Below are 25,439 nucleotides of genomic sequence, written 5' to 3'. Positions count from 1 at the left end.
GAGAACCTGCAAACGGGGATTGTGGATTTGCAGGGTGGGGCTGTCTCATCCATGACAGCAACCCTCCCCAGCAGGTTCTCTTCTGTCCCAGTTAGGATTGTAGCTTTTCCTGTTCCTGCCTTGTTTTCCCCTTCAAGACTTCGAGCTTTATGAGGGCTGGGAAGTGGTGACCTCCAGCTTGCCTGGGATGGGAGCTCCCTGCAGGCACAGGTTATAAACCAAGTTAGCCGAGAAGGGTAAAGGGCTCACCCTACAGCCCCCTCCCCAGAAAATGGAGACAGCTTTAAAACCAGCCGAACAGCTCAGGCAAACTTACTGTCCTTCACCAAACCATGTGACGTCTTCTGGCTGCCCTTGCCTGGGGGTAACCCCAGGGTCCACCTTCTACCCATCTAGACTGTCATTTGGAGAAGAGATGCTGGGAAAGAGCTGCAGGTAACATAGCATTAGGGCACTGGGTGAGGAGTCCGCCTAATTGCTGGGCTGGGTGAAGTTACGTAATCCTTATGTGGGGGGCGGAGCCTGACTCAACTCCCCTGTCCACCAACAAGCACCTCTTTCTAGCCGTCACTGATGTGAATCATCAGTATAAGCAGCAAGCGCGCGGCATTCCTTCTCAGTTGTGTTAGAACTTGCCGGTGTTCCCCAAGTACCTGCAGAGGTGAGTGTGGACGCCACTTGGTAACAGAGAGGGCAGAGGACTGGGCAAGGGAGCCTTCGATCACTCAGCGACATTTCCAGCAACGCTGGTCCAGCCCAGCGCACACCTGCAGGACACTTTGTTTTTTGTGAACCTTGAAGAAAATTAGAGGTAAGAACAAAGATACCTGTGTGTTCATTATGTGGATGCCTAGCATTTATTGGCATGGAATTTGATCATCTTGTAATACTAATTTTACTTCGACAGCATTATTCTAACACATAACAAGTATTTATATTATAAATTTTGGTGTTTGGGGTCAGACATAGTTGACCAGTTTTGCTCTCCTTGTGTGTAGAAAGGATGATAGACAAACTTGAAAAGAATTGTGATGTGATCTCTCTATTCTTTGATTTTAATCTATCTTGACTATTTTGGAAAATATACATTCTTCATTCACCAAAGGATACTTTTATTATCTTTTTGAAATTAATGAAAAACGTATACCATTTAAGTGCTGTGAGTATTGATTTCTGATGTAGAAATCACTGGTTTGGGAGGCAACAGTTGTGTTTTTCTTTGTGTTCTGCGTTAGGTCTTGATTCTGAGTATTTCTGACTTGGAAATCTCACTGGGAAGAGGGAGACACTAGCTGTACTCGGCATCAAATGAAATACCATCTTAGGTCATGAAATGGTTTGCTTGGAGAATGATTTATGGTAGATCTGAACTTTGGAAGGTAGTGATAGAAATCTTTTTTCCTCTAGTATTTGAGTTACTTGATATGTACTAAATGCATTTATTTTCCTGAGAACAATAATGAAAGCCAGGAACCTACACAACTGAATTTTTCCATTAGGTTTTACTGTCATTTCCTATGTCAGAGTATAATTACTCACACATGCTCATATACTTTATGATCAACACGTGATTTTTGTTTTTTTACCGTCTCATTTGACGGTGATTCATAAACTGTTAGTTCACTAGTTAGTGTATATGTGTATGTTGCCAAAGACCGAAATAAACCTGAGCGTGGGCCACACCTGCATATTAACACACCAGATAACTTTCAACAAAGTATTCCCAATGTTGTCAAGTGTTAATTAAGATTGCTGGAATTCTAAAACAATGGAAATGTAACAACAATGTGAAATATCAAAGCCTATAGTCAAATCTGAGTTATTCTCTAATAAAATACTTTATTTCACATTGAAAAGTACATTGTCTACTTGCATTTGAATTAGATTCTGCCAATCAAATGAAATTAAACAACCACAGTACATAAAAGACGAGGGAATTTAAAGCACTTTTTAAAATGTTTGTGAGGACAAGATGAACTTCTCATGGGAATCTGAGAAGTCATGAAGTAAGAAAAAAATGCTTTTTACTAGACAGGAAAAAGGAAGTAGTAGTGACTGTCAGCTGTGGCTGTTACAGCTTTCTTAAGCTTTATCACTGAGCATTTGGCTTTTTTTTTTTTTTTTTAATTTATAAAGGTTTTTTGGAGTCACATATTGCAACTAAATGTGACTTAAAACAGCATGCTCAGGGCATTCTCCTGTCACTGGGAAGTGCTGTATATAACAAAGAGATACAAAAGCAGCGGAGTCTTGTGATGGGAATTTCTCTACGTGAATGAATGTTAAATTCCAGAGTGGTTGGCAAGGCGGGAGGTACTTTCTGACATCTTAGAGGCACTTAGCAGAGCAGAAAGCTTTTGTGGTTCGGAGGGCTGTGAGGGTGGCAGGGCTCTTTCACGCCAGACAGTGATATTTCATTAGTTTGCACCTCCTGGGGCTTTCTCACATGGGTTCTCAGGTAAAGCCACTTGCATTCCTCTCCTCGGCCTCCATGAAAATCTTACCTTCCTGGGTGTGTGTCAGGCTGGTGATGACGTAAGGTGCTGGTTACGTGGAGGACTTCTTCCTTCAGGTGGGCCTGACATGGCCAGGCAGCTGAGACCTCACCTGGGACCCCAGCAGTGCCCGAGACCATCCACCTCTGGGCTGAGGACAGCTGTTTTCAGAGTCTCTTTGGACTGTGTTCCCAGTGGCTCAGAATCCTGAGTAGGGTCCTTGCGCACCCTCCCCTACAGTAAATATTTGTGCTTCTTTTGTGCCCGGCCTGGTTTCCTCAGTGCAGAGGAGGGGCAGGTGAGCAGTGGGAAGCAGGCAGGCAGCTCCCAGGTGCTGTCCCAGCCACCAGGCAGGACTTGGGGGTCGGCCCTAATGACCACCACTCCTCTCCTGAAAACAGAGGTAACTTTGTTTCCCACTCCTATCCAACCCCTGGGGTATGGATCTTCTAAATTGTCCCTCCTCCCCCGCTCTGGTCATCAAATCTGAATCAGCCCCAGTAGTCATGGGATCTAGTCAGGTAATCATGAGCTGGACTCTCTCAGCTGAGACAGACATATGTGAGCTGTTTATTCACCCTGGTAGTTGTCACTGACGAAGGTTCAAAGTCCAGCTCCTGACCGACATCACCTCCCAAAACAAAGGATCGATTTTCTTCCAGAGAATCGAAGAACACATGGAAATTTCTGGAAAACCACATGACTCCTGAGACATTGCCACTTCAGAGGTAGTTAACAGTGGGACTTCAGACCAAGTGGAAACAGACTCTATAGTCAAGTGGAGTCAATGGGGTTTGATAGAATTACGTGAAAAAGCACCGCTGTCTTGATCACCCCACACCTAGCCATTGGCCAGTGGCAGCCTGGAGGACCACGTGTGGTTATGAACAGCTTCCCCTGACCAAGGTCAGGACTGGAAACTCTGTCACCCTGTCAGGGCATGTGGGCGTAGATTCTTAGGCAGAGGCTGCTCAGCATCCTGAGGGTGTGATCTTGGGAGCCTTTGTTAGGGTCAAATCCTGCACCATCAGCTCAGTTCGCGATGTTGAAGAGTTTGACCAAGACCTACCATGCCAAGAGACAAGCCTGAGACTCCAGGGAAGCCCAACGTCATTAAGGGGAACAGCATGGCAAACCCCAAGGCATTTCACTATTGATTCATATTTCACTGTTGATTCACTATTACCCTATCCTGTTGAGCTTCTCGGGGGCCTGTTTGGATCCGAAGTTAATCAGGGAGTAATCTATCTGAAAGAAATTTGTGTTTTTGGACACAGTCCTACCTGGTATTATATTTGTATAACTCATTAACTCACTGAATAGTGGCTTAAGTCACTTGCCTTGCTCATTGCTTGAAAATGTTTTGTCTCCTGGCTAAAAATATTTGTTGGTGATCTCCTGGGCTAGGTGCTGAGGAGTACTTCTTTTCCCTTCGACTTGTCAGTTTCTGTTGATAAGAAACTTTTAAGGTTGGTTGTTTTTTCTTCTTTGCACTTGATTAATTTTGTATTTTTTATTTAAAAATATGTGCATTAACAGTTACAGCACCAGGCCAAGTGAGGTTTATTAAAAGCAATTGAGAATAGTTAGACTAGGAAAATAGGTCCACCAATTTTAACTGGTATGAAAATAGGCCCTCCCCTGCTCTCCTGTTTCCTTTTTCCTTTTGCAGACCTGGGTGTTGAACCTGGGGCCTTCCACATGCTGTACTGCCGAGCGACAGCCCCCTCTCTTTTTAAAAACTTTATTTTGAGACAATTTCACTAAGTTGCCCTGGCTGGGCTGGAGCTTTGTATCTTCCCATGCTGGGATCACAGACGTGTGCCACATCACTGGGGCTGTTTCTTTTGGATTCTTTGTTTATTGATGGAAGTTCCTAATGCAGGCAGAGTGGTTTTCCTCATGCCGTGCCAGGGCAACTCTGTTTCTGGGTGAGACAAAAGAGCTTAACAGCTACAAAGATTATGAAAGCTGAAGGAAATGAGTGTCTGCACGAGGGGTGGAGGGAAGAGAATGAGAAGACAGTCAGGGCCCTGTCACCGTGTGGAACTGCGAGTCCCAGGAGGGTGGTAGATTCATCCTTTGTAGGGATACTGTCATTACAGTTTGATTTTGAGCATGACACAGGACTGAAAGCTCAGATGACAAAGCCAGCACCTTAAGTTAGCAATTACCCATCCCGGGAAAACCCCGCCAGCTCCACAGTGAGGTTCCACGAAGCAGAGTGGGTGGAAAACCCTCGCCGCTCCTTGGGCAGGCAGCTACCGGCTCTTCACCTGCCCTGAGCAGGTAGCCTCCCCGCTAGCTGCCTGCAGTTGCCTAATCATGGGTCTTACCCAAGTCAGTTAAGGTGCCTTTTTTTTGGTAGTTGTACAGCATGCCTTTATTTATTTTTTAAATTTTATGTGGTGCTACGGGTCGAACCCAGTGCCTCCCATGTGCCAGACAAGTGCTCTGCCACTGAGCTACAGCCCTAGCCCTAAGTTGCCTTTTTTTTGGGGTCCTAGCCTTCTACTTGGGGCTTTGCTGCTGCTTTAGGGAGAAATGTGAGCAGGGAACAAAATAAAAAGCAATTTGAAGCTCCAAATTGGGAATGCAGCAGTTTGAGTCTCAGTGGGCTCCCAATCTCAAGGTGACACTCATTCATTTATTCAATAAATATGTACTGAGCCCCACAGGGGCTCAGGAGAGCCAGGGACACAGAGTAGAGGCCAAGTGCTCCTTGGGGCTTGAGCCAGAGACCTGCACAACCACCTGTGGCCTCTTGCCTCTCTGGCTGCAGGGAGTGTCACCTGATGGGTCTGAGTAATCATAATAACCAAGTCCACTTAGAGATAACGCTAGGAGCCATAAAGAAATCAGGAAGGAAGTGACCATTATATGGGTAGGTGAGCTTTTATAGGACATGCCATACTGCAAGGCAGCTGCTACCATTGTCCAGTATGGTTGGTTTTGATGAAAGAGTAAATTGTGCTGACACTAGGTCAAAGGTAAGAAAACTTACTTTATGCGATCCTTTAAAACATCATTCCCATAGAGTGCTGTTCACTATTGTGCCTAGAAGTCTAAGTGGCCATTGGTCCTAGAGCAGAATGGTATTTCCTGCAAGAGAATGTTTTCCTTCATCACAGAGGCTCCAGTGTCATCTAATCAATATTAAAACTAGACCATCCACGTCTGTAGGATAGCCCCTGAGTAAATTAATCATTCTGCCCTTATTCGAGGTGTGTCAGTGACAGTGCAGATAAAGAGGTAAAGGATCGAACTTCTGTCCTTACCACTGAGGGCCACAGGACCCCTCATCTCCTAGCCTTGTCATTTGCCAAACGGAGTGAGTTGTTAGATTATGTGACCACCAATATCGGAGCTTTGATTTTTTTTTTTCTCTTTTATTTTCAAGTCAAAATCTATTATTCCAACTTATCATACCAATCCCAGTGAATTGTTACTTTGCAATAAGAGGACAGAGGCCAAGGGAGGAGTGGGTTCAAGTGGGTGCAGAGGCACACGTTGCATGGTCCCCTGAGCCTCTGCAGGCAGCACTGTGGAGCAGAGGGTAAACCTTTTCTGAGTTTCTCAGGTGATAAGGGCATGAGCTTGTGTGCTGTGCTTGAGGACAGGGACTGTGGTCTAAGTCTAAGCAGTACTAACGGTACCAGCAGCTCATCGAAGGCTGGCTAAAGTGGAGGAACCTGCCTCTAAGCGCACATCATGCCTCACCCCTGTTCGGTTAGAAGAGCTGATTCATACCGTGATGTCTGGTTATTTGGAGTTGCAAATGGCATAGCTGAGCAACAGGCCTGTGTCTCTTACTCCTAAAGGTGTGCCTTCCATTACATTGCCACATTACCTTGAGTCGAAGCAACCAAGCCAGCCATTAAAGGAAAACACCCTGTCTTTATCAAAGGGGTAACTGATGTATGTTTGTTAGGATCTCCCCCTCCAGTGAGCAATGTCCTATTTCCTTCAAGGTACTTCCCCAAAGAACAGATCTCACAAAATCGGAAAGATCACTTGTAGCCAGCGTTGTCCTGTGTTCGCCAGCCTCAGTCCTCCTCGATAGCGGGCTTCTCTCTTTAGTATTGGTCATGTCGTTAACCCTGTGTGCTTTACAATTTTATTCTGCACTATTCGCTGCCTGTCCCCTCTTGCTTGGCTGTAACTTCCTCTCATGGAGTTTTTCCGTCTCTCCCATGCCTAGACCGGCGGTGCCTGATGTGAATGACATGGGTGCCTGGTGAGTGTGTTTTGAGTGAAGGGAAAGGAGAGGAAAGTGGACTCCGAGCCCTACGGAGATCTGGGAGGGGAGTCTCCATGCCGCTCTCCTGCAGGTGTCCTCAAGGCTTTTGGGATCCTGATCTGGGCGTGGTTTGTTCTGAGTTGTCATTGCTATGCAGGTGGAAAGCCATCTACAGGTCACCTGGCCCTGCCTTTATGTATTGATCTAATGGAATTGGCTGGGTGGCTCTCATGTGAAGGTCATAGTCTGACTTTCCTGCCTGCTTTTTCTGAGGACTGGAGTTTGGCCCCTTGCCTCTGTTAGAGAAAGAGATCTGTCCACAGGGGAGTAGCTTTGTGCCTCTCTTCATTGCCATTCATTGGTGTAGTGAATCTTTTTACCCATTGTGGTTTTTCCTACCTAATTGCTATTCTGGTTGTCAGTGTTCGGCGTGCTGTAGTTACATGTTCCACTGTGGTTTTACTTAGCTTTAATCCTGTATTAATTGCCTCCTCGTTCAAACTCCCCAAGAGCAGATTACCCTTCACTTTCAGCTTCTCTGTGGCTATTGGATTTCTTTCAGTTGTGACATACAGGGGAAAAAACAGAAATTGCAAGTGAGGCTTCTGTAAATCTATTCTTCTTACTCCTATTATTAGCAGTATTATGCCTTAAAATAATGTAGATGACCATGGACCAGAATATGAAATCTGTACATCTTATTATATAAACAATGGCATCTTCCAGAATCTACTAAGCTCAAGATTTACCCCACCCACCCACACCCACAATGCCCCATATACCCAATCTTCCCTAGGGCCATTGGCATACCTATAAAGCAATTATTTGTTGTAGGTCCATTGTGTGACCAAGGCATGGCCCTACTTGCAAGGAACTTCTATACCAGTGGCAGGAAAGGACTCATAAGTAGATGACTGCTATTACTGACAGGCTTCTGGCAGTAGGAGTGGGGCTGCGGGGTAGGAAATCTTCTAGAGGCAGGTAAGCTTGTCTTGAGTAAGGTCTTGTGCAGGTCAGATGCAGGCAGGGCATTTCAAGTTGAGGAAAAAGCATGGTGTGCTCTGGAAACTAAAGTCAATCCACTTGGCTAAATGGATAAGACCCATGGAAGATGGCATGAGAAGGCAGGCAGTGCCAGACTGACGATCCATGTCTGGTACAACAGTTTGGACTTTATGTTGTAGGTTACAGAGAAACAGTGCAGAGGATGAGTCCTTCATGGTTTTGGAAATTTGGGCTAATAATCAGCTGCTTTAATAAGATGAGGAAAAGAAAGGGCTGGGGCTTATGCTGCGTTTCATCCTTCAAATGCTTAATTGGACAGGTTGGGAGGTTAGGAGGGACCCTCGTGGGTCTTCCTGGTGTTCAAGCCTGAGGTCTCAGGTGGAGGCCAGACTTGGCCAGCAGTTAGTAGTTAATAGTCACAGAGAAGGGGGCGTCCTGGGGGTAGGGAAGTGGGGACCATGTGAGCCCAGCCAGGAATAGCTCCAGAGTGAAAAGATGCCAAAAATGAAGCCTTGGGGAGCTTCCACATGTGACTCTGTAGTTCTCAAGTCTGAGCTCCTTATGAGAGCCTGCTCTCTCCCACACCTTCCCTTCCTTCCCCAGTGAGCCGTGTGGGATCTCCTTGAGTGTCGCCTCACTCTCGCCAGTGACCATGGCATCACCTGGGAGCTGTTGGAGATGCACATCACCGGGGCTCACTTCATACCTGCAGACCCAGCCTACAGTTTAACCAGATCCCTAGGTGATTACCATGCACACCGAAATGCTGGAGAAACACTATCCTGCTACTGTGGAACATCTTTATTATAGGTCTCCACAGGACCTACTTACCTTTCAGAGTTTGCTCAAATTGATAGGCTGCGGGGCACATAGAGTATAAATCTCATGAGCAGTTAGTAGAATTTGGCTAGAATGCAGTCTTCCCTGCAGATCCCATTTCTTACATTTAAGTGTCCAGTTAAGGTTCTGTGCTCACTTACGAGGAGGCATGCTGCCAGAACACTGATTGCTGAGGTCTCAGACTGCTGCTTCTGTACAGCCCCCAGCGTTACCCTGCAGAATGGGAAAGTCTGTATTGCATGTTACCTGCAGTACCCTAACACATGTACCCACAATGCCCCGGAGGGATGGGAGTGCTTATCTCTGACAAGGTTTGCTGTTTCCGTAAGTGATAATATAACCATAGTCAATATAACTATAGTCAACATTTACTAGTAGCTCATTGTATGCAGCTGTGTAGAAATTTGAGGTTAATTACAATGTTTTGCCTTTACGAAGAGCCAGGTAAGAGTTTGGTGACTGAGTAACATTCACATCTGACTGAGACTCACCATCTTTATTTTGCAAGGAAATCTTTTGGGGGTTGGATCAAAAATCAGCCATTGTCTGAGCTTAAGCAACTCCAATAAAAAAGTGTGTAAATGGTACATAATGAGCCAGGAATCCATTTTTAAATGTGAACTTCTATGCAGTGTATAAATGACCATCAACAATCTAACAAAGGATTCTGCAATTAACTTTTATTATTGTCTCCCTAAATTTGTCTTTAAACATTAATATTTCTTGTGTCTTTTAGATTTGAATAGGTAAGGTCCCCTTCCAAAGGAGTATATCCCTCCGTAATTCAGTTAACATTGTTAATGAAAGAGGCCCAAGATTTTAGTTTTTGGTATTAATATTGTTGACATAAAGTTTGTTGTAGCCCCCCCATCCCAATTTTATTGTTTTCTTTGATCTTATAACTCATGACACTATGGGAAACAACCCTGTAGTTTGTGGAAAAGTGAAGGAAATGACGCAAGTTCAAGAAAATGAGACTCACATGGAAAAATAGATCCTGTATCTGGTTACTCACTATCAGATATGAGATAAATATAATAATGCTAAGAATTCCGCATTTTGACCACTCGGGAAAGACAATGTTTCCAGATGTGTAGTCCTGGGAAGAAGTTAACCTGTCATAATGACTGGCAAGAAACCAGGCAACCAAGAACTGTTTATGGAGGACCCACTTTGTACCAGGCTCCTTGGAAAATTTAAACAAACCCAAGACATAAGCAGTGGCCTTAAGTTACTTGCAGCTAGTTGAAGAGAATTAAGATTTACACACTTGAAAAGGAACAAACAATACAGGAAGGCACATGAGTCAATGGAAAGGAGTGACCTAGCTGTCACGCTTGCAAGAATTCAGAGAATGGAGAAACTGGTTATTACGGGTTGCTTTGTTCTGGGAAATGATGAGGAGGAGGTGCCAGCTGCCTGGAGCCTAGGAGAGAAAGGTTCTCCACGAGTAAGGGGTGAAAGCTAAGAACATGGGTGTACTAGTGACTGAGGATACACCGGGCCCAAGCACTCTGAAGATAGTAGATGGACATAATTGGAGAACCACAGATGTGACAGTTACTGACAAGTGGTGTAAATCGGATGCTCCACTTAACTCTCTAATAGAAATTCTAAAGCATACAGCAGAAGTAAAAGAAGGACCCCGTGTTAGTGAATATAATAAAAGAACTCCACAGCTGATAGGGGAGAGAGGAGCAGTTTATTCCTTGTAAATTCTTTTGATTCTGCTTTTATCGCATAATTATTTAACTCTTCTTCAGGGTCTCGGGAACAGGGAGAAACAGATCCATAAAACAGTCATTGGATAGTGTGAAGTTCTCAAACATATACCCATAGGCGAGTGTGAGTATGTAGGAACGATGCCTTACTTGTGATTTTGGGTCCTACACTAGGTTCTAGAGAAGCCCTATAGCCTCCCCTCACCTACAGTCTCACCTAATTGTAGTTTAAGAGAGGATTTTAAAAACTGATGCCTTCATATTTCTGATAGATTTCATAGGGCTAAACCACTGAGATCCAGATGTCCATCCTTTTTTAAAAAATTGTTCTAATTGGTTATACACGATAGCAGAATGCATTTCAACTCATTGTACACAACTGGAGCACAACTTCTCATTTCTCTGGCTGTACACAATACAGGATGTCTATCCGCTTTTGATGTGTCAGATGTAGGGTCCAACTTTGGTGTTCACGCTGTGGGGCAAGTCAACCAAGATTTTTAATGCTGATGGGGGCTTCATTTCTTCTCTAAACTTCCTCCTTGGTAGTATGTGGGCCATGGGGGTTCCAAATGTGAGTTCCTATTATATATTTATTTGCATACCTGGAAAACTGTCCTGTGACACTTGGTTCTTACATTGGGATATGGGACATTGTCATAATCTAGCTCTCTTTCTGTTGCTTATAATATTGGGAAGCACAATTGTTTGAGCCTTGTTTAAAATTCCATTATAAGAAGTCTTGTGGAAATACGGTAAAACACTCTAAGTAATGGAAAGTTCAAGTGTTTGATGGTTTGTATGTTTCAAAGACTTGAAGATAAAATTATTATGTTTTTTAGAAATTTTGAAAATGATTTTTCCAAGAGTTGAGGGAGTACTTTTGTCTCTGAGGAATTCTGGATTTCGCAGACGGTCTTGTGTTTTTGATAACAGGTTGAGTGTGATTGGCATCTTGGCATTAGAAGTGCTTTCAAGTGTTCTGAGACTTTGTACATGTTCACAGTCCCTTAGTTGTAGTTCCAAAGGCCAAAAGCCCTGGAAACTGAAAACGTCTTTGTGGGTTTCTTAAACTCATTTAAGAGCAAAACCTGATGTGAACAGACTTGAAAGTATTTCTGGGCTCTAGGTATAGCACTTGATTTTGGTCTTCATGCATATGATTGCCTGGATATTAACATTTGATTATAGGTTCTGCCCCAGCCCTGCTGGGGATGGTGTGTAATAATTGGAATAATCATTAAGCCATCTTCCTAAAATGAAGAAAATTCAGCTTTGTATACCCATTTGGCCCCACAGGTTTTTCGTAAAGGCTGGCTTTCCTGGAGTAAAGCACTAGGGCAAAGCACCAGGCTAAGTGGCTCAGAGCAGAAATTTATTGTCTGACAGCCCTAAATATCTGAGATCAAGGTGTCAGCAGGCCATGCTGTCTCTGAGATCTAGGGAAACTCCTTCCTTGCTCTTCTGGTGCTAGCTGGCAACATTCAATGTTCCTTGGCTTGTTAGATGGGCTACTCCAGTCAGAGGGTATCTTCTCACCTGTCTGCAAGTCATCTTCCTCCTGTGCATGTCTGTTCTGTGCCCAGATTTCCCCTTTCCATAGGGACACAGTCATATTGGTTACAAGTAAAAAGCAAGCTGTGCCCTGGGAAGGGATGACTTCCAGAATTAATTAAAACTATTCTTTTCTCCCTATTTAGTTAATAAAGGCTGAATTCCCCAAGTAGTTCTGCACTTGAGAACCTGCCCTCTTTTCTGTTTGACACAGCTCAGTGGGAGCTCCACTTTGGCATCAAGTTTAGCATTCCTCTGCCTGTCCAGTGTTATTTTCTCAGATCATGAGAACTCAGGTGAGGTTAGCCAAGGAACTGACTTTCAGGATTATAAGAGAACAGTGTGTTTGGAAGTCTGTTCTCAACTTGATTTGAGTGCATCTCTGCGTCTGTTTGTGTGTTAGACTACTTGCTTTATAAACTGGGGATGGATGGAGCCACTTTATAAAATAAATATATAACATAATCAAGAATGTATCTTTTGGACTTTTGCTTCATGAAGTTCTAGTTGGCTTGATTTTTTTCTAACCAGGAGGGAAGTGGACGAGCAGGTCTGATAACTTGGAATTCCAGCAGACTCTCCGTAGAACAAATAGATAGACTGACGGGATCATATCTCGGAATTTTTCTTTGTCTTATTTCTTTTAGGACTAAATTCCTGACAGGTTCCTATTGTGACAAAGTACTTGAAACTGTTCTGGCATTAGACAAAAGATGTTTGTTTGTTTGTTTAAAGTAGGCAAGACTTGACTTTGCTCTTTCCCTTCCACCTCCACCCCCAATGAAGTCAACACAAAGTGCTCTGGCTGGTAAGTTATAATTGCAGGTAGGCCTTGCAGGTTGTCCTCCCTGTGACCCTAGCACATGGGTGTGGTGTCAAGTGGCCCCAGATAGCCCCCAGGAGAGGCAAAGTCCTTGGTATCCACTAGAAATATAAGTTGTCTCCATCCCCTTCCCATCCTTCCGTCCTCAGTGTGGAGTTGAATGAACTCCTTATGCTGGAACCCAAAGGAGGAAAGAGGAAAAGATGGAGTTGCAGTGGTCCCCAAAGCAGGGTGCTCAGGCAAGCAAACTGAGAAATGCAAACCATGAGGTTCTGAACTGGAAACTTGGGGATCAAGGCCCAGCAGTCTGTGAATTGATCAAGGTAATTGCAACACTTGCTCAGTTGGAAATCTTCTGCTCCAGGAATTCCTTCTCCCCAGCCTTCTTCCCTCTCCTCAGTGACCTGCTGTGTGGAGGACCCAGGTGTCCACCTTTTCAGCCTCCCTGTGCACGTGCAGCAGAGGGCTTGCCAATCCCAACTGTCCTGAGCTCACCTTTCTCAGGAGCAAGCACCACCCAGGGGGAGCTATGCCAAGGGAGAGGAGGAATGAAACCCTCCGTAGGTGGGCGGAGAAAGACCGAGGAAGATCTGGGGTGAGGGGAATTGGTAGGGAACATTGGAGGTCTTCCATGATAAATCTCACTTCATAGTTTCTTGCAGGATCAGCATTCTCTATGATATAAGCCTTCTTATGTGACAACTTCATGTGCCCAGTGTAGGCTGCCTTCCCAGGCCTAGATAATCAACAGATGGCAAAGTTCCTAGTTCTGCTACACTATAAAACATTGCTCAAATGGTAAAATTGGACTAGTTTTCAAGGAACTTCTGCAGGGGTGATTTAGCAACTCACAGTACTTTAGGATCCATAGGAGCTGTTGGACTCTGGCCCATATCAACCTCCAGGTTTCTCTGGTGAGTGGGCCTGGAGGAAAGTAAGGAGACGTTCTGGCTCTTCTCTTTGGAGGGAGATGGTGCTTGATGCAGTGTTCTCGTTTGGCTGAGGGTTTTTATAATGCTTATTGTATATTGTATGATAAACAGTTGCACTGTACTACTCAAGTAGTGATCGCAGTAATTTTAACTTAGTTGAACAACTTCTAATCTGAGAATTCCATATCTTGCTCTCTGTACATAGATTATTTTTGTATGTTCAACTGGCTTCCTCTAAAGTTTCTAAACACTCCCAGGTTGTTGAATACTTCCTGTATGTTTGCATGTGGCTTGTGGGTTTGCATGTTTTCATGCCTTCTGGAATTATTTTTAGATGATATCCTTTATGGCAAGGTCTTGTCTAATCAGTTGGATGTTTGGTAATTTCTCTCACAAGTAAACAGGTTTTAATTGCTCCTTATCCTTCAATATGCATGGAGGTAGTGCTTTTGAGGTCTTCAACAGAGTGTGTCTTGGAACCCCCTAAAGGGATTGTAGAGAGGATGCCAGGCATCGAGGCGGTAATTAAACATTGCTTCCTTAGCACAAGACCCATAGATGGATCCTTGCCGTTACTTTGATTATGAGAGCTATTGCACCAACAAGATATTTGGCATAGAAATTAAGAAAATTAGAACGGTTTATTTTTACTTCATTTAGTATATTTGCATGCAGAAAATTTCTTTGAGACATCTTGTCCTACTTAAAAAGGAAGTTGTTAAATCAAAAATTGATACTAATGTTGGAAATGTCTTTTCCCCCACCTATTTTATTGAAGCATATAGGATTTTTTAACTTATTACATTTGTTTATTTTTAATTTTTTTTAAAAAATTATTAGCACATTAGTTACATATAACAGTGGGGTTCATTTTGATCCACAGTATTCCTCTTTTCCTCCCCACATAGGATATTTTTAACTTTAAATTTTCTATTTGATCCCATTTGTTTGGAACCACATGGAGACTAGCTATATCACCTTTCACTCTTAGCATTGCAGATTGTGACACATCTATGTCACTTGGAAAATATAGACATGAAAGGAAGAAAAATCCCTTATGATGTATTTGATGCAGTGATGCACTATTGTATGGTTTGCTTGTTTTTCTATGATGCAATAGTTTGTTTCCATAGTTGTGATTAAATAGAATGTTAATCTTTCAACAAAATGCAGGTGATGGTGGTTATTATCATTTTAATAGCTACATAGCATTTTATACATGTAGGTATGTATATTGAGCATATATGTAAGTCACATGTTTCTTTGTATTCTTTCCTAAACTAGTCTCTATTTTTGAATTTTGAGCTGGTTGTATTTTTTTTTTTTTTTTTTTGGCTTTCTTAAATGGCACCATGAGGACAGAACAGTGCAGCCAGATGTACTTCTGGACACATTATGGGTTTGGGAGGCAGAATGAGTTTCAGAATCTTGCCATACAATTTTCTTCTCCTCACCTGTGAAATGAGGATATTCTTTCCAGGGTTGTTGTGGGAATTAGAGGTGGTATGTACATAAGGCACCGAGCCCAATGCTTTCAGGCACCCAAAAGGTACTTGATAAATGATCCTGGAGGTTATTACCAGTGCTCATAAAGATTTTTTTTTTTCTGCATTTCAAATCATCTTAGAATACACACTATCATGAGCTTCCTAGAGTGCACATGTGGGCAAGAAAGAACACCAGCTTTCTCAAAGGTGGAATCTGCATTCAGACTCGCTCGCATCTGACTTCAGCTTCTCTGGAGGGTGGGTAGGCAGCCTCTTTGAGGGCAGGGTCTGCATCTATTTACTTTTACTCCCCTGCTCCGCCTTGGGGTCTGCCAAAGCCCCCCATAATGAGTGCCCAGTGACTCTTTAAGCAGTTGGATCAATTGTGAATCAAGTTTCCAGAAACAGAAGTTTGTTTCTTCTTACAGTCTTACTGCTCTGTTAAAGTGTTAATAGCATAAAAAAGACCTCTTGCGTATGGGGAGATGAGTCATGGGCTGTCTTTGTGTTTGGTAGCAGCATGGGTATTTCAGTAGTTTATAGGTGAAACTTTCCCTTTTAGTGACTTCCTCTGGACAACATGGATACTACCAGAAGAGAACATTGGCCTTGAACCAACATTGTTTTTTCCTTTTGGCTTTAATATTTTCAGGAGCCACCTCATATCTACAAGATGGAATGAGAGCTGTGCGTATGTGTATCTCAGACAGCAGGGGCTCCCCGAGTGACTGGTTGTAAATGGCAAGGGATCACAGGGAGGGAGTCATCCTGGCTAGAGTCTTCAAGACTTGAGTGACTAGGGAGGTTTTAGGATATGTCTATACCACTGGTTCTCCAGACATTTAATTTGGGTATTAAAATCCAAATTAAAATATCCAAGAGTATTTTTCAGCAACTTCACAGATTATGCCTAAGACAAAGTTTTAATGCCCTTTATATCTACTTAGAACCAATCTAAGAATGCATTTGACTATAATCTTACTCTCTTGTATTTGTTGAAAAATCAAACGTATTTTAGAGTAAATGGCTCATTCTCAGTAATGGTGATGAAGGATATATTTCCAAACTCTTCATGCCTTTCAGCTAGTTTTGAGGGCTGGGATTATAGCATATTCTTTCAAAATCTCAAATGTTGTCTATTTAAGACAGTTTTCTGAGTAGAAAACATATGTGAAGCTCTTTGGGGTTTGTTACTGAGTTGTCAGCTGGCCGTGAACTCACAGGGCAGTACCTCATTGAAGAGTAAACTGTAGCTGAAGCATGTGTGTAACTGTTATTGGTAATCACATAATTTTTTTGTACTCATAAAAGTAGAAAGTACCTACTTACAGTAGAATATATTTTTTAAATAGGAACTACAAAGAATACAATAAACACGATTCATAAACTTGTCATTTAGAGAGAATGGCTATTAAAATTTTTTTCAGTTACTTTCATACATATATATTTTAATTAGTCTCATTTTTATTTTTTTCATTTTTTGCAGTACGAGTAATTGGACTCAGTGGAATACTTTACCACTGAGCTACATCCCCAGCACTTTAAAAAATCTTAAGAAGGAGCCTTGCTAAGTTTCTGAGGGTGGCCTTGAACTTGGAATCCTCCTGCCACAGGCTTTGCAAGTTGCTTAGAGGTGTTCCACCATGCCTTCCTTAGTCACATTTTTAGATTCTGATTATTCCTTAATATTATACCCTGATTATTTTCTTTCATTTAAAAATATTATTTAAAATATTACTTTAATGATTTATAATATTCTAGCACATGAATGTACTATAATTTATATAATCACTTCCCTATTGAACTGGAAGGTTGCTTCTAATTTTTCCTATTACCATAGGAAGCGGAAATGAATACTTTTTGCAGATAAATATTTACTCACATCTCTGATTACTTCTTTGGGGTTAGTCCTTAGGAATACTTTTGATGAATCGAACGGCATTCATCAACTCTTGGAATGTTCTTGATATTTCTGTCATCTTACTTTCCAGGAAACTTATCATTTGTCTTTCCAGTAGAGTATTAAAATGTCTGCCTCACCTAGAATGGGATACCTTTTTCAATCTCAGATAATTAGTTAGAAACAAACTTTCAGACTTGGTATTATTGCATGTATTTTTGTGTTTTATTTCTTCTCACACTTCCTATGTATTCTTTTTACGTTACTTGGAAGTGTTTTATGTGGATTTTTTTTTTAAATGAGGATCTAAGCAATTTATGTAACACTGATGGTAATAGTGAAAATGAGGAAAGCTTCAACAAACAAGTTTTCACTTAACAAAATGGGTTTTGCAGTGAAACTTTCTGAGTTGAGTAAGTCTCAGTGTGTCAGATAGTCACAATAAATTTGATCTATGATGCTGTGTAATTGGGTGCTGTATCCATTAGCTCTTTGCTATTTGCTAATAGGGAACAAAGATACAACCTTCCTACAGGTGCCTGGTGCCATGTGGAGCCCTGCCTTTCTAGGAAAGAATGCATGGTCTGAGGCTTCTGCAGAAGTCAGACCTTCACTGTGATTCTGGAGGCCAGCTGTCTTATAAGGATAGCTTTCTAGGGATCTTGCAGTAGATACCTTATCTTACCATTGATAAGACAGTGTCCTTGAAGTGCAGTCTGAACAGGATCCACCTCAGCATGGGGCTCACTGGAAGCAATTCCTGCCCTCTACTCACTGCTCTGTCCCCCTGAAAATATGTGGATCTCAGCAAAGACTATTTATTCTGATAAAAATGAGTAAAGAACAAGAAAAGAAGAATCTAGAGCACTTCAGCAAGTCCAAAGGTCAAGCCATTGGTGACGTGTATCACACTTACTGTCCTTCAGTGTGTCCCAGAAGGTTGAGCAACAGGGCAAACGCAGAAAAGCTGAGAATGACATCGTCCGTAGTATCTTTGCTCAGCAGTGATGCAGGGGGATTGTGACCCCCAAATAAGGTTTCCTTTTCTTAAACTCTCTAAATTCCCTTGAAGTCAGTGTGGACCTGCAGGCTTTTGTTAGGATTGACTGGATCAGAGGCTCAGAATTTTCAGGTTTGGGCTCCATGTGGAGAATGAGAGAGATGACGGTTTAAAAAGTTCTTTGAAGTTTTGCAAGATCGGAATGGATTTCTGAATAAGATTTCTTGGTGGCTTCTTATGAGAGAGTACACAGTAGGAAATGTTTGCTGGTTATCTTGACATCTGTTAGGTTTCTTGCTGTTTCATTTAGGGGAAGGGCATCTGTCCTTCAGCCACTGATTTCATGCAGTCCCTTGTGCTACATCTCATCTCTCTCAAATAGTTTTGTCACCATTTTAACCCCCATCCACAAATGTAATCTTTTGTGTACAGATGAGGTATCTTGTTTGGGAGGGACAGCTTGAATTCCCCAAGTATTTCTTCTTTTCAGTTTTGTACACTTGCTGAGGAGCATTGAGGCACCTGAGGTCCTATGGGTGCATTTTGTGGTCTGCTCCAGCTGATGTTTGCTTTTAGAGGCCAGTATGAATATTCCAACTTCTAGTTGAAATAGCGCTCAATCATTAGGATTCTCTGACAGCTCAGACCTTCATTCTTTGATATGCCCTTCAAATTGACAAATAAACGCACCGTCATGGACTTAGAGCCAAAGGTCTGAGGTGACTAGGTGCCCTTGTATAATGACATAACTTGTCAAGAGACCCTACACTTGGGGTTAAGTGGACTCCCCTCCTCCTAGCCTGCCTGCCTATATTCTGTTCTACTGGGTCCACATTTGCATGAGCTCCTGAGCCTTTCTTTGGGTTAATCCTCAGTACCTCCTTGGAGTGTTTTTTCATCTTTGGAGCAGGAGCCATCTTATCTCCCTGCCTGCTGTTTTATCTCCTTATAATGAACCTGATCATGAGTCTTCTGCATTTCAACAGTTTCATAATGGTGAAGATGATAATGGCTGCTAACGTTTATTTTAGTCTTCTCAACAGCCTCCCTATAAGGGAACTGTTGTTATCATCCCCATTATGTAAATGGTAAAACTGAGGCACAAGAAACTGAGAGTTTCCCACAGTCATACAGCTATACACAGGGGAGATGGGTTTTTACTTCCAGTGGGGTGGCTGACTGGTTGAGATTTGAACCCACATGGCCTGTTCTTCCTCAGTCCTTCACACTGCAACCAGATGGATATTTTAAGGTTCAGAATTCCAGCTCAACCCATCATTGACCTTTACCACTGAATCCTTCACTTAGAATCCCCTCACCCTGATCTTGGCCTTCACCCCTATACTCTTGTGGTGAATCATGTGAAGTCAAATCAGTAATTGTAACAGAAGTAGGGAGTAAAGAGAAACAGGCAGAGAACTCCTCTTTGGCAGTGGTGCCCAGATGGATGGAGGTAGAGAAATCACCTGGATATTGGTCAGTGCAGATTCCCAGGTCTAGGGTGGGGCCAGGTGCCCAGATTCCAAGTGACACTGGAATGAGTTGAGGGATTGCTCTGCTGACTTATGTTCCTGGGCTCTTGGCACACTGTGTCCCAGTGGTCATTTTGTTTCTCTGTATTCCATTCAGATGTGGCAAGGACAGTGTCTTCTGTCTATTTGGGGTGCTTATCCCCTCACCTGCATGTAACAGGCACTCAGTAAATAGGAGGTGGTTTGAAGGCTAGTACCAGTTTGCCGTCTCCTTGGAAAGGTTGGAAGGAACAATGTACTGCTTAAAATAAAGTTTGCAGAACAGAATTTCTCCTCCCATCCAAAGTCCTGCAAAGCATTTAGCTCCCCCCCCCCCCCACAAAGAGTCATATTAACTCTAGCCTGAGCTGTACTGAATACCAATCTTAGGACAGCGACCAGGTGCAGGAGTGACTTTGGACATCCTCACCCTGATCCCCTAGGTGCTCACACATGGTCTGAATTAGAAGGAAGCATGAAATACTGAGGGAGCTGTGGTTGGCTGGCTCCCAGCTTGTACTATGTAGTAAATCGTGTGAAGTCAATAGTGATTGTAACAGAAGTAGGGAGTAAAGAGAAAAAAGCAAAGAATCTCAAATTTCTTAGAGAGGAAAGAAGAGAATACCAAGTATAATGGCTGTCATTGATGGAGCATCTGTAGCTGTATGTTGGAGCTGTGCTGGGTAGTGAATATACATTATTTTCTTTGATTCTTGTGATAACGCTGTGAATTAGGAACTGTCCTTCCCATCTCATTCATAAATAGTGTGAAGTCAAAAGTGGTTAAGTCCTAGCAGAAAGGGTTCAAGCTTCCTGAGGGTGGTCCCAGCTACTCGCTGTCTTCCCTTCCCCTGGAGCTCATACCCTACTGACCTTCAGTCAGGACCTTGGCCTGTGGTTCCCTTGCCAGGCTGAATTCCCTTCTCGGAGTTTCTGGTTGATCTTTGACAGGGTTTTCATACGCTAGTGCCTACCTGGATGAGCACTGGAGACACAATGTGCTCAGCTCTGTCTTCCTCACTACAGCTGGAAGACACTGTCCCACACTCAAAGACCCTCCCCACAACCCCCAACTGCATGTGTCACTGTCAGCTATTCAGGGAATAAAAACTGAGGTAAATAAGTGACTAGTAGAAGAATGTGGATAAGTAAAGGCTTAGCTTTTTATTGCAGTTATATAGTAGCCAGCAGTCATGAAAGCTGAGGGACATAAAAAACTAGACAGGACAGCAGTTAATGGTAGTCCCTATAATGCAAGATTGTGTGTTTCTGTGTGCGCAAGTGTGCACATTCAGTGCCCTGGAAGCCTGTTCTTGAGGTAATGGAAATAATCAGGCTTTGAGGTGTTTTTAGCAGTAACTTGGTGGCTAGAAATAGAAAATTTTGTTTCTGTAGCGACAAAATACTCTTTACAAATGCCACACAGAACAGTGATTCTCCAAGTGTGGTTGCTAGACCAGGTGCCTCAGCATTGCTGGGAACTTGCTGGAAATGCAAATTCTGGGGTCCTACCACAAACCAACTGAACTAAAATTTGGGCATGGGTCCTAAGTCTGTATTTTAACCACCAGGTTGTGATGTGTTGACACCTGAGCGACATTCACCTAGACAGTAACTTTTTCTCACACTATGACCACTGGTCCCCATGAGGAAGATGCTAGGGCCTGGGACCTAGGTTAGGTCTGAACTTGGCTTGTTTTTTTCCTGACTCTAAATGTGCAGATGAGGATCAGTGGGTGGCTCTGGTTACATGTTCTATAACCAAATCAAGGTTTATAATTTATGGACCAAAGGCAAGATTGACTAATATCTCTATTCATGTAGTAGCAATATTTTCCTCTGTGCTGTGATCTTTTTTAATTTTTGTATATTGATTATAATCTTAGTATTACTAATATTTATAAAAGATTTCATGGAATATTTATTTCTGATAGCAAATACAAATTAATATAGTCTTAGCATTTTAGAGTACTCTATGTAATCTTTGGAAACATTCTGGAAGTTGCAAAATAAAGGTTAATTGTTACGGTATAGCTCTAAAGGATAACTCCCAAATTGGTATGAAGCTAACATGATGGGTTGAAAGAATTGCCAGTTATAGATAATTGTTTGATTTATTTTTGTGATACTGGGAATTGAAGCCAGGGCCTCATGAATGCTCTAGAGTAAATGCTGTATCACTGAGCTATACCCCTAACTATCTAATTATAATTAGATGAGTAAAATTGGGGAAATGAGTATATAGGAGTCCTTTTCATGATTTTCCAGAAGGACCCCATTTTTTTTTAAGTGACTACATCTGAGCTATCCCTGAGTTAGCAATATTAGGGAGTATTAATACACTTAGACTCTTAGTAGATAGTCCACATTCTTCCATAAATTCTTCCAGTACACATCTTGCTAGAAGATTTCAACTTCTCAGGGAAAGAATTTTTGTGATCTATACAAAGAATTCTGGTACTTGTAGTCAGGCAGCCCGAGTATTAACGTAGACTTTTCTCAAATCTAATTTTGGGTAATTTCTTGACCTTTTGCTTTAGTTTTAGGTTTCTGTTTTGTGTTACCTATAAAATGGAAAGTCTTATTTAAATGAATACCTATTGAATCTGCCTTCACTAAAAGAAAAACTTCCCCCAGGGAAAAATAAGAAGATGAATAAGATATAAACTGAATTTTCTAGCTAGATTTTACTATTGTGAACACATTTTGTATGCCTCTTAGAAAATCTTCTTATAATCTTTTCAGAATGTGTGTAGAAAAAAATGACAGGTAAGTTATTTTGAATTCATTGTACGGAAGATCATCTTTAAAGTTAGAATGTCAATTTCTTTTTGTCTTTGAAATAAATATGATTGGCTCTGGTTGATTTAAAAAAAAAAAAAAAACTTTATTGAGCATATTATAGGTATGTTAAAATGTCGCTTAATTTATGAAATTAATACAAACTGGAACATTAAATGATCTTTACATTTTCATTCAGTTTGACTACTTTTTTAAAATGAAAAGTATAATCCTATTAAATCTGAAATATTTTCTTGCAGTGATCCATATGTGAAACTTTCATTGTATGTAGCAGATGAGAATAGAGAACTTGCCTTGGTGCAGACAAAAACAATTAAAAAGGTAGGTTGCCCATCCTTTTAAAAAATTCATTTGAGTCATAATTGAACCCAATGGAATTATGTATTTTGACTGTCAAGTTTATATTTTAAGGTTAAGATGGCACTGTTTTTATTTTAAGCATCTACCAATATTAAGTCTAAAATTATGCATAGACAGAAACTTTTCTATATTAACACAAGATATCAATTTTGATTTTTAGTTAAATGTCTGCAGAAACAGCATTCTGAAAACAAGTCATTACAATTGGTAATTTTTTTTTCCTTGCAAAGAATACACTTAATGAAATGGAATTATTTATGTAATTGGCACAAAAGGAATGATTTAGCCTGAAACAGCTATTATCAAAGAAAGCAAAATACTTGCTTCCCTACTTGAAAACTCTAAAATATATAAATAAAACTACATGTATATGTGTACAAGCTTTATTTTTCTGTATATTCATCACACATTTGTTTCCATAGTTAAAATTGCCTGTCCCCATATTTTTGGATGCATATGTAAAATATATGCAAATATTTGCCTCATATTTGAGGGCTTTATGGAAGATGAACGTTTTCTGTCAAAAATGAGTTTCCTCCGTTTTAGATTCAGTTGTAGGTTACTGTTACTGTTTGCTCACTGCCTTGCGGGGGTGGTCAGATGTTTAACTCTTGATTCCACCCACTTCTTGGGCAGCATCGTGCTTTAAAAATACTGTAACTCTCGAGCCGTGGATCTACGGCCAGGTCATTCTGTGCAGGGAACAGTAATGCAGGGTGCCCTTCACCTGGCATTGAGACCGGCATTAAAATCTGTTTTGCAAACAGAAGCCGGTATTTTGATTAGTGGGAGGATGCCTGCGAAGGACGGAGGCCATTGTTCCCTGTGTTAGGCGCTATCACTTGTTCTTCAGCAGTGAGCAGGGGCACCTTTCAGGGAAGGCAGCGGGGCCCTGGTCACCTGCTGGACACAGAGCCCAGGACCCAGGGCGGCGGCTGGGGACACTGCAATGTTTCCTGCCCAGGGGAGGTCCTCCCCCTCCTTGTGCACGGTGGAGGGCGCAGCTCCGATCCCGGCAGCCTGGTTAGTATGCCTGTGCGTTGTGCTGTGCCTGAGCGGAAAAACTGCCCTTGTCGTTGGTCTCCTCGGTTTCCTGGTGGCCCTGTGACTGGTTCTCATTCCTTTCATGCTCTCGGCTTGTTTGCTTCCGTGCCTGCCCACCCATGCGCTTCCGTGGAGCTCCCTCCTGGACGCTGCGCCCAGGGCCCGGCCGCTGCCGCTCCCTCCCCAGCCCACAGCCACCTCTGCTCCATTCAAATCCAAAAGTATGGATCCCCATTATTTAGAATTGGGTTAACTGTGGAGTTGCAGATGGGGGGAAAAATGCTGATTTCTTTTTTTTTAATGCCAGTTTAGAGTTTTTATTTTTATGGTGCACTGTACTATTTTATTTTTGCTTCTGTTAAAGGAAATAGGTGGATGAAGGCAAATATTATTTTAAAAATATCTGTAGCTGAGGATGAGTTAGTGAAATTTCAGTTTCAAATTATTATGCATAATGTTTAAAAAATGTTATTATTTTATAGTTATACATTAATAATTTGATTCATTTTGACATAATCATTCATTCATAGAATTTAATTTGCTCCATTTCAGTCTCAGGTATATCCTCTTCCCTCCCCTCCTCCTCCCCTACTCATAATTTTTAAGAGATACGCTCATATGAATATTAAACCTGTGCAAACCACACATGCACATAGGTGTGTGTTCCTTCACAGAAGGTGCTTTATCTTAGGATGCTGGGCAGTCTGTTTCATTCATACTGAGGGCAAAAGTATCCTTGTCATGCTTTTGTGAGATATGCATATAAAGAGATAACTAGAAGGTAGGATGGATGGAGGAAGGGAGGAAGACAGAAGGGTAAGTAGGCAAATATTTTTAACCTGGCTATTTGTTTTTTGGGGGGGAGCATCCTTTTCATTACAACCAGCAGTTTGTGTATTATAAAGTCTGATCATCACTGATATTCTTTATAAAATATTGTTCTGATGTCAAATTTATATGTAAAGAATTCAGATTTCCCCCACCTGTTTTATTGCTCTCCAAAATAGCTTTTTAGGAGGGGTATCAATAAAGTTCATTTCCTTCTTGATAGAATAATTATATTAATGCTAATTTCTTGAAAGGAAATTTTATATTTTCATGCCGATGGTTCTCTTTGAGTCCCTGGTACTGTTCCTCATGGTGATAGCATGCAATATGGTTTCATATCTACGAATCATTGGTTTCATAGGTGTACTCCCTCCTATTTTAGTTTAGAATAGTCTCGAGTAATTGACTAAAATTTTGTTTTTATTGCCATTTAAAAAATATTAAGAAAAATGTTTAGACAAATATGAAGCCTGCATTGTGCTAGTTAACTGTTAGTTTCCAAGACTGTAAAAGGTATTTAAAAATCATTTCTCTTCCAGACGCTGAACCCAAAGTGGAATGAAGAATTTTATTTTAGAGTAAGTTTCTTTTTTGGTACTAACTTGTTATTGATACTTAGATTGATATATCATAATAAATATTGAGGGAAAACTGTAACATTTTTAGTGAAAAATTACTTTTAATATGAGAAATGTTTGCGTAACCACCTAATGTCTTAAATTTTGCAAGAGAGTGAATAGTGGTCACAAAATCTGGACTGTTTCATCAGAAGATGTTTGGAGAAATAAAAAAAAGTTATCCAAATGCCATATTTTATCATTGCAACTCTAAACTTTTCTTTCAAAAGTAAGATCAAATGTAATTTTAAACAATGGTTTATTCCTATGTGACATGGAT

At 41.6% G+C, this 25,439-nt stretch overlaps 1 protein-coding gene across 2 annotated transcripts in view; it reads left to right on the top strand.

Annotated features, from left to right (window-relative positions):
- Nedd4l (NEDD4 like E3 ubiquitin protein ligase) overlaps positions 1 to 25,439 on the top strand; it is a 304,979-nt gene that overhangs the window by 142,733 nt on the left and 136,807 nt on the right. For both annotated transcript variants that reach the window (XM_076836530.2, XM_076836529.2), the window contains exons 3-4: positions 22,550 to 22,631; positions 25,082 to 25,120. In XM_076836530.2, the coding sequence (XP_076692645.1) occupies positions 22,550 to 22,631; positions 25,082 to 25,120 (121 nt within the window). The remainder of the gene's footprint in view (positions 1 to 22,549; positions 22,632 to 25,081; positions 25,121 to 25,439) is intronic.

This window comes from Callospermophilus lateralis, chromosome 17 (genome assembly GCF_048772815.1).
Source record: "Callospermophilus lateralis isolate mCalLat2 chromosome 17, mCalLat2.hap1, whole genome shotgun sequence".
In the NCBI taxonomy this organism is placed as follows: domain Eukaryota; kingdom Metazoa; phylum Chordata; class Mammalia; order Rodentia; family Sciuridae; genus Callospermophilus; species Callospermophilus lateralis.
The sequence above is the reverse complement of the archived record's forward strand: the minus strand, read 5'-3'. Positions and strand labels throughout refer to the sequence as shown.